This window comes from Scomber japonicus, chromosome 23 (assembly GCF_027409825.1).
Source record: "Scomber japonicus isolate fScoJap1 chromosome 23, fScoJap1.pri, whole genome shotgun sequence".
In the NCBI taxonomy this organism is placed as follows: domain Eukaryota; kingdom Metazoa; phylum Chordata; class Actinopteri; order Scombriformes; family Scombridae; genus Scomber; species Scomber japonicus.
In genome coordinates this window covers 26199959-26209958 of record NC_070600.1, presented here as the reverse complement: position 1 = coordinate 26209958, position 10000 = coordinate 26199959, and the positions used below count along the sequence as shown (strand labels likewise).

Sequence of the window (10000 nt, the reverse complement as noted above, 5' to 3'; positions counted from 1 at the left end):
GAAACACACGATGACGCAAGACGTAACTACAGAAGGCACGTTACCATGGAAACACACGATGACGCAAGACGTAACTACAGAAGGCACGTTACCATGGAAACACACGATGATGCAAGACGTAACTACAGAAGGCACGTTACCATGGAAACACATGATGATACAAGACGTAACTACAGAAGGCACGTTACCATGGAAACACACGATGATGCAAGATGTAACTACAGAAGGCACGTTACCATGGAAACACACGATGATACAAGATGTAACTACAGAAGGCACGTTACCATGGAAACACATGACGATGCAAGACGTAACTACACAATAAAACAATGAAGCTAAGGGACCTTCAGTTTGGATCCTCGGGGGCAGCGAGCAGCAGAGGAAGTGCACAGTCCACAGCCCAGCTACCACAGAAGAAGAACACAAACGTTATAACTTTACAGTAACTTTCATCTCAGCTGCTTCACATTAAATAAACACATTAAACACAAACCTCTTTTATTCTGAAGTTTAACCCTTAAACACACAGCGTGCACCAGGAGATACACACTCTTTAACCTTCCTGTTGTCCTCCCGGGTCCTTCCTCTGTCCTTCCTTCCTTCCTTCCTTCCTCCATCTGTCCTTCCTTCCTTCCTTCCTTCCTTCCTTCCTCCCTCCCTCCTTTCCTTCCTTCTTCCTCCCTTCCTTCCCTTCTTCCCTCCTTTCCTTCCTTCCTTCCTACCTCCCTCCCTCCTTCCTTTCCTTCCTTCTTCCTCCCATCCTTCCCTTCCTTCTTCCCTCCTTTCCTTCCTTCCTTCCTTTAGGTGCAAATGACATAACTAGTAAGGCCTGTTTAAGGGTTAATGACTTTCACAGCCCCCCCCACCCCCCACCCCCCCTCTACCCCCCCCCCCCCCCCCCACTCACCTCCAGGTCCAGGTTGGTCTGCGTGTCACAGCGCCCCCCCCCACACTCACCCACCCCCCCCACCCCCCCCCCCCCTCACCTCCAGGTCCAGGTTGGTCTGCGTGTCACAGCGCCCCCCCCCCCCCCCCCCTCACCTCCAGGTCCAGGTTGGTCTGCGTGTCACAGCGCCCCCCCAGGCTGGGAGGAGTCAGCAGACAGTCGATGCCGTACGCAATACCGTGACTGAACACCAGGTGTCTCTGAGTGATACGACACCTGCCATCATTCACAAAGACCTCTCCCTGTTACACACACACACACACACACACACACACACACACACACACACACACACACACACACACACACACACACACACACACACACACACACATTAGCCAAACGTCACTTCTTCTTCTTCTTCTGCTGTTAAATGTGTTTCCTGTTGACTCACGATGGCGTCGGCTCCTCCACAGCTGAAGCTCAGAGTCGATCCCTGCAGCGTACGAGCCGAGTCTGCGTAGATCAGACCTTCAGCGTAGATCTGACAACATCATCATCATCATCATCACCACCATCATCATCATCACCACCACGTTAATGAATACACACACACACACACACACACACACACACACACACACACACACACACAGCACCAATTAAATTAATACCTTTATTTTATATTCCAACGTCCTCTCTAATAAATCATGTTAGTATCCATGACAACACTTACCCTGACAGCTGATCTTACAGCTTAGGAAGGGAGGGAGGAAGGAAGGAAGGACAGAGGGAGGGTAGGAAATAAGGAAGGACAGATGGAAGGAAGGACAGATGGAGGGTAGGAAGGACAGATGATGGAGGGAAGGAAGGAAGGACAGATGGAGGGAAGGAAGGAAGGACAGATGGAGGGAAGGAAGGAAGGACAGATGGAGGGAAGGAAGGAAGGAAGGACAGATGGAGGGAAGGAAGGAAGGACAGATGGAGGGAAGGAAGGAAAGCAACAGAAAACATTAGAAGAGTCATCAAATGTAATAAGTTACATTACTTATTTTAAATAGAGTAACTAGTAATCTGTGTTTCTACCTCAGGGTTTGATTTTAAACACTTTGACATGTTGTATGTGAAGCCTCGTAGAACCTCATGACGTAATAATCTCTGTACATTATGTAATAAACCCTCATAACTCCAAATGTAACCATGTTATTACATTATTGGGAATTTATTAAATTATTAGGTTCTGCACAAATAAGGTGAACCCAGTGATGTCATAATTGATGACATCATCGCCACAGAGATTGTTACATTATCAGCTCTGAGCTGCATCCTTCACTGAGACTGTCACCACGGCAACACTGTCACCACGGGAACACTGTCACCACGGCAACACTGTCACCACGGGAACACTGTCACTACTGCAACACTGTCACCACGGCAACACTGTCACCACGGCAACACTGTCACCACAGGAACACTGTCACTACTGCAACACTGTCACCACGGCAACATTGTCACCACGGCAACACTGTCACCACGGCAACACTGTCACCACGGGAACGCTGTCACCACGGCAACACTGTCACCACAGGAACACTGTCACTCCTGCAACACTGTCACCACGGCAACACTGTCACCACGGCAACACTGTCACCACGGCAACACTGTCACTACTGCAACACTGTCACCACGGCAACACTATCACCACGGCAACACTGCGCTGACCTTCTGACCCGGCAGGATGTGATACTTCAGGTACTCCAGCAGCTGAGCTCGGTTGTGCGGGTGAAACAGGAAGTCCTTCTGCTCCTGAGGCAGAGACGCCATGACGTCATCGGAGGGCAGGAAGACGGTCAGCGGCTGGTAAATCCCATCATGCACCTGGTCCATCACACCCGCTTCCTGAAACACACGGTGCGGTCAGTGTGTGACGCTCAGAGAGGATCGGAGCTCGCGTCGTGTTCTCACCTGCAGCAGTCGGTAGAAGCTCTGATAACCGTGACGTTGAGCCACATCGGTCAGGTTCATCTGTGGAGATCAGACACGTTAAAGCCTTCGTAGGTCACCGTGGTGACAGAGAACACACCTCTACTGTTAGGACCATAGACTGTATAAAAGAAATGGATGTAATATCCGTGACGTCACCCATTGGTTTGTGGACTGCTGCTCGGAAGCCAATAGTTTCTAATCTAGGCAGCGCCATCTTGAAAATTTCAGGTGCATGCTGGGAAAACCCTGCTTTATCGTCACATATAAAATCAGGGAGGCCAAAATGTCCCAAATGAACATCAGACTGCATTGAAGAAGGCTTTAAACTAGCGATTGAGACCATAAACACATTTTGAAAACGTTTACTGAGGTTAGAAATCAAGTGAGAAGTTGGTGAATTCTCCATTGACTTGTATAGAGACGGTCGCCCCCTGGTGGCCTTTTGATAGAATGCAGCTCTAAGTTACTTCTCCATTGACTTGTATAGAGACGGTCGCCCCCTGGTGGCCTTTTGGTAGAATGCAGCTCTAAGTTACTTCTCCATTGACTTGTATAGAGACGGTCGCCCCCTGGTGGCCTTTTGATAGAATGCAGCTCTAAGTTACTTCCTGGTTGGCCTCATTTCAGAGGACCGGAGCTCCCCGCCTGGTTAGGACTCATTGTGTTCAGTAAAGCCATTAAACTCCAGCAGGACTCCAGCGCCACCTGCTGGTCTTTCTGTGCATTACACGCCTCATACCAGCGCTAAATATTCCCCAAAACCTTTCAATAGATTTAGTGTTTGACACAAAGTGAGCTCTACCAAACAGCTGATCTACGAAGGGTTCATTAAACAGACTAAATGAACGGTTGCCATAGTAACGGCTGTCTCACAGGGAGGTCCGGCTGCTTGTCTCCGTTGACGTTGGGAGGAAACAGAAGCCTGTTGATCTCGTGATAAATCCCGTTGACGCTGACGCCGTCGCTGTAGGTGATGGCGGCCTGGTTGACGAGGATGCTGCCCTGGAGATGATACATTACATCACCATCATCATCATCAGCTCACCTGAGGAGACATGCTAGCTCACCTGAGGAGACATGCTAGCTCACCTGAGGAGACATGCTGGCTCACCTGAGGAGACATGCTAGCTCACCTGAGGAGACATGCTAGCTCACCTGAGGACACATGCTAGCTCAGCTGAGGAGACATGCTGGCTCACCTGAGGAGACATGCTAGCTCACCTGAGGAGACATGCTGGCTCACCTGAGGAGACATGCTAGCTCACCTTAGGAGACATGCTGGCTCACCTGAGGAGACATGCTAGCTCACCTGAGGAGACATGCTGGCTCACCTGAGGAGACATGCTAGCTCACCTGAGGAGACATGCTGGCTCACCTGAGGAGACATGCTAGCTCACCTGAGGAGACATGCTGGCTCACCTGAGGAGACATGCTAGCTCACCTGAGGAGACATGCTAGCTCACCTGAGGAGACATGGACGTGCTGAGGACGAGTCCAGACAGCGCGGTCATGTTTCTGGGTCTGCTGAGGTCAGCGGGCAGCAGAGTGTGACACATGACGATGTGGCTGCGCATGATGGAGGCGAACTGCTCCTTGTGTTTGTCTGTCATCAGCCTTCTCATCTGGAGACAAGTCAACACGTCAGTCAGCTGTGTGACGCCTCGGCACGCTTCTATACATTTAGTTCTGTTTGCCTCCTGAAGTCCATCACGAGGCAGAATGAGCTTCATTTCTATTATTATTATTATTATTAGTAATAATATTCTTTCCTAGTGTTTTCACCAGATGGTGGCGCTAGAACTCAGTTTCATCCTGAATCGTCTCATATTTCAGTTATTCATTAATCAGCTAATATTTTGACAATCATTAACAGATATTCTGCTCGGCTGCTTTTCTTCATCACATATCAATCATTTCTTTATTAATAGACTTTTCCTATGAACACACTAGGGCTGTCAGCGTTAACACGTTAATCACGATTAGATTAATGCAATCCATAACGTGTTATTTTTTTAATCTCATTTTAATGTTTAAGCCTTTTTGTCCCTTCTCCTCCCCCGTAGACGGCTCCTCTAGCTGTAGCGCTATGCTTTGAAGTGGCCTCCTGCAGTAAACCTACCGCGCTGATGGAAAGTAAGAGAGCTACTGGACTTTTGAACGGCTTGTTTAACTTTAAAACACTTCCAGACGCTTCAGTTCACAAGTCAAAAGTAAAATGCAACCTGTGTCAAACGGAGTTTAACTACCACCGGAGTACGTGGAGTTTGAGTTAGCACCTCCACGCTAAACACCCAGGTGCAGCCAAGCGAGCCTCAGCTCCACCAAAGGACCATTTTGGAGTGTGGGAGTCGCAGCAGAGCCGTGATTGATTCCCAGTTAAGACACTCTGGTAAGAAATGCTTTACATTATGGGCTTAAAACTGCCTTCAAATGGAAAATAACAGGATTTTAAACATGCAATTCAAAACGCCATTAATCGTGATTAACTATGGAAACCGCGATTAATCTCGATTAAAAAAATTAATCGTTTGACAGCCCTAGAACACACTCATATGATCGTTTGGACTGTTAGAGACACTGTGGGTTTGGAGAACCTCTAAATATATTTATTATTTCCTATATTTTTTACATATTTGAGATGAAATGGACTATAAATAATCTGAGGAGGAAGAGCGAGCAATAAAAGCTGAAGCTTCACCTTTCCGTCTCCGCTTCGGTCGGTTACGATCGCCTCGCTGTTGGGAGCGAACACGGTGAACGGGCCGCGACCCTTCAGAGAGACCTCCACCATCTGAAACAGGAAGTGGAGTCAGAGCGAGTTGGGTCCTGCAGGAGGCGACAGAGAGACTCGTACTCACCATCAGACCCAAATAAAAGTCCCTGAGGCGCCGCTTCAGGATCTCCTGCAGAGAGACGCAGTCAGTCAGTCTCAGAGTCATGGGACGGGGGTCAGAGCTGCGTTCCCTCATCTGTGTTCCCTCAGATCTGTGTTCCCTCATCTATGTTCCCTCATCTATGTTCTTTCAGCTCTACGTTCCCTCATCTATGTTCCCTCAGCTCTACGTTCCCTCATCTATGTTCCCTCAGCTCTAGGTTCCCTTATCTAAGTTCCCTCATCTATGTTCCTTCAGCTCTATGTTCCCTCATCTCTGTTACCTTATCTATGTTCCCTTATCTATGTTCCCTCAGATCTATGTTCCTTCAGCTGTGTTTCCTTATCTATGTTCCCTCAGATCTATGTTCCTTCAGCTGTGTTTCCTTATCTATGTTCCCTCAGATCTATGTTCCTTCAGCTGTGTTTCCTCATCTATGTTCCCTCAGATCTGTGTTCCCTCATCTAGGTTCCTTCAGCTCTATGTTCCCTCAGCTCTATGTTCCCTCATCTATGTTCCCTCATGTAGATCCCTCAACATAGATGAGGGAACGTAGATAAGGGAACACAGATCTCAGGGAACATAGATGAGGGAACATGGATGAGGGAACGTAGAGGTTCTCCCCGGCTCACCTTGCCCACTGTGCCTCTGCAGGTCAAACCGTCTCCTACGAAGTTGCTCCGGCAGCTGCAGGTCCGGACGGCGGGACTCGTCGTGTTACACCTGGCGTTCACGTCACAGCCGCCGTTTCCCTGGCAACACATCAGCACGGTCACAACCCCGACCCGTATCTATTAACCCATGAATCACCGTTTCCCTGGCAACACATCAGCACGGTCACAACCCCGACCCGCATCTATTAACCCATGAATCACTGTTTCCCTGGCAACACATCAGCACGGTCACCACCCCGACCCGCATCTATTAACCCATGAATCACCGTTTCCCTGGCAACACATCAGCACGGTCACCACGCCGACCCGCATCTATTAACCCATGAATCACCGTTTCCCTGGCAACACATCAGCACGGTCACCACCCCGACCCGCATCTATTAACCCATGAATCACCGTTTCCCTGGCAACACATCAGCACGGTCACCACCCCGACCCGTATCTATTAACCCATGAATCACCGTTTCCCTGGCAACACATCAGCACGGTCACCACGCCGACCCGCATCTATTAACCCATGAATCACCGTTTCCCTGGCAACACATCAGCACGGTCACCCCCCCGACCCGTATCTATTAACCCATGAATCACCGTTTCCCTGGCAACACATCAGCACGGTCAGAACACCGACCCCTATCTATTAACCCATGAATCACCGTTTCCCTGGCAACACATCAGCACGGTCAGAACCCCGACCCGTATCTATTAACCCATGAATCACCGTTTCCCTGGCAACACATCAGCACGGTCACCCCCCCGACCCGTATCTATTAACCCATGAATCACCGTTTCCCTGGCAACACATCAGCACGGTCACCACGCCGACCCGTATCTATTAACCCATGAATCACCGTTTCCCTGGCAACACATCAGCACGGTCACCCCCCCGACCCGTATCTATTAACCCATGAATCACCGTTTCCCTGGCAACACATCAGCACGGTCAGAACACCGACCCCTATCTATTAACCCATGAATCACCGTTTCCCTGGCAACACATCAGCACGGTCAGAACCCCGACCCGTATCTATTAACCCATGAATCACCGTTTCCCTGGCAACACATCAGCACGGTCACCCCCCCGACCCGTATCTATTAACCCATGAATCACCGTTTCCCTGGCAACACATCAGCACGGTCAGAACACCGACCCCTATCTATTAACCCATGAATCACCGTTTCCCTGGCAACACATCAGCACGGTCACAACCCCGACCCGTATCTATTAACCCATGAATCACTGAGCCGAGTCACACCTTTAAACACAAGTCGATCATCTTGCAGGTTTGTCCGTCGCCTGAGAATCCGTCGCTGCAGCTGCACGACGTCTGCGGAGAGAATCAGATTTACGATGGGCAGCAAACGCATCACCACTCACCTCTCAGCCAATCACAGTCTAGATAATAAATGTTACGTCACGTTGAAGATTAAAATGAGATTAAAATGAGGATTTACTTTGTTTGGTCCGACGTGAACACACTCTGCGTTACCGTGGCAACCGCCGTTTCCTTCCAGGCAGGGATTGATCTCTGTGGGAGAAAACACAAAACTCCTGCAGCACTCGAACACACCGCTCTGTCTATCCTTCACATTCAATCTAGTACATTTTAGAATGAGCGGGAGGAGGAGCAGGAGCAGGAGGAGGAGTAGGAGTAGGATGAGGAGGAGGAGGAGAATGAGCAGGAGGAGCAGGAAGAGGAGGAGGAGGAGCAGGAGGAGGAGCAGCAGGAGCAGCTGGAGGAGGAGGAGTAGGATGAGGAGGAGGAGGAGCAGCTGGAGGAGGAGGAGCAGTAGGAGGAGGAGGAGGAGGAAGAGGAAGAGGAAGTGGAGGAGGAGCAGGAGGAGGAGGAAGAGCAGGAAGAGGAGGAGGAGGAGCAGGAGGAAGAGGAGGAGGAACAGGAAGAGGAAGTAAAAGAGGAGGAGCAGGAGGAGGAGCAGTAAGAGGAGGAGGAGGAGCAGGAAGACGAGGAGGAGCAGGAAGACGAGGAGGAGGAGCAGGAGGAGGAGGAGGAACAGGAAGAGGAAGTAAAAGAGGAGGAGCAGGAGGAGGAGCAGTAAGAGGAGGAGGAGGAGCAGGAAGACGAGGAGGAGCAGGAAGACGAGGAGGAGGAGCAGGAGGAGGAGGAGGAACAGGAAGAGGAAGTAAAAGTGGAGGAGCAGGAGGAGGAACAGGAGGAGGAGCAGCAGGAGCAGGAGTAGGAGCAGGAGGAGGAGGAGCAGCAGGAGGAGGAGCAGATGTAAACTCACCGACACACACGAGTCCGTCGCCCATGAAGCCGTTCTTACAGACGCAGTCACGACGGCCGGGTCGAGTTCTCTTACACACAGAGTCCAGACTGCAGCCGCCATTACCCACCTCACAAGGGTCTGTAGCTACACACACACACACACAGACACACACACACACACACACAGAGACACAGAGACACACACACACAGTCAGATGAAGACACACACACACACACACATCATCATCATGGTAGGGATCAGTAGGAGGAGTTCAGGTGTTTCTCTTGTGGATGTTTTTACCTTGACAGGAAGTTCCGTTTCCTTGAAATCCAGCAGCACAGAGACAGAGTGGGCCGACTCCTCCGATCACACAGCTGATAATCAATCAATCAATCAATCAATCAATCAATCAATCAATCAATCAATCAATCAACCAATCGACCAACCAACCAATCAACCAATCAACCAACCAACCAGTCAACCAACCAACCAACCAGTCAACCAACCAATCAACCAATCAATCAATCAATCAATCAACCAATCAACCAACCAACCAACCAGTCAACCAACCAATCAACCAACCAACCAACCAATCAACCAACCAACCAACCAATCAACCAACCAACCAATCAACCAACCAACCAACCAACCAACCAGTCAACCAACCAACCAACCAACCAACCAACCAACCAACCAACCAATCAACCAACCAACCAATCAACCAACCAACCAACCAGTCAATCAACCAATCAACCAACCAATCAATCAATCAACCAATCAACCAACCAATCAACCAGTCAATCAACCAACCAATCAACCAACCAACCAATCAATCAACCAACCAACCAACCAACCAATCAACCAACCAACCAACCAACCAATCAACCAACCAACCAACCAACCAACCAACCAACCAATCACAACACGACAAACAGGACAGCAGAGAAACACAACAGTCAGTGTAAATTCAGTGTGAACGGTGACTCGGTGTGACTCGGTGTGAACGGTGACTCGGTGTGACTCGGTTACTCGATGGGACTTGGTGATTCGGTGTGAACAGTGACTCGGTGTGACTCAGTGTGACTGTGACTCGGTGTGACTCGGTGTGACGGTGACTCGGTGTGACTCAGAGTGACTGTGACTCGGTGTGACTCGGTGACTCAGTGTGACAGTGAATCGGTGTGACTGTGACTCGCTGTGAGCTGTGACTCGGTGTGACTGTGACTCGGTGTGACTGTGACTCGGTGTGACTCAGTGTGACTCAGTGACTCGGTGTGACTGTGACTCGGTGTGACTGTGACTCGGTGTGACTCGGTGTGACTCAGTGTGAACGGTGACTCGGTGTGACTCGG

General features: G+C 49.9%; 1 protein-coding gene across 1 annotated transcript in view; it reads right to left on the bottom strand.

Moving 5' to 3' along the window:
- stab2 (stabilin 2) overlaps positions 1-10000 on the bottom strand; it is a 66403-nt gene that overhangs the window by 10079 nt on the left and 46324 nt on the right. The window contains exons 42-55 of the mRNA XM_053313852.1: positions 8949-9022; positions 8667-8792; positions 7875-7948; positions 7676-7747; positions 6378-6497; positions 5731-5775; positions 5571-5663; positions 4336-4464; positions 3746-3874; positions 2852-2911; positions 2609-2785; positions 1341-1430; positions 1042-1188; positions 345-404 (exon numbers count right to left, since the gene is read on the bottom strand). Coding sequence (XP_053169827.1) covers positions 345-404; positions 1042-1188; positions 1341-1430; positions 2609-2785; positions 2852-2911; positions 3746-3874; positions 4336-4464; positions 5571-5663; positions 5731-5775; positions 6378-6497; positions 7676-7747; positions 7875-7948; positions 8667-8792; positions 8949-9022 — 1396 coding nt within the window. The remainder of the gene's footprint in view (positions 1-344; positions 405-1041; positions 1189-1340; positions 1431-2608; positions 2786-2851; positions 2912-3745; positions 3875-4335; positions 4465-5570; positions 5664-5730; positions 5776-6377; positions 6498-7675; positions 7748-7874; positions 7949-8666; positions 8793-8948; positions 9023-10000) is intronic.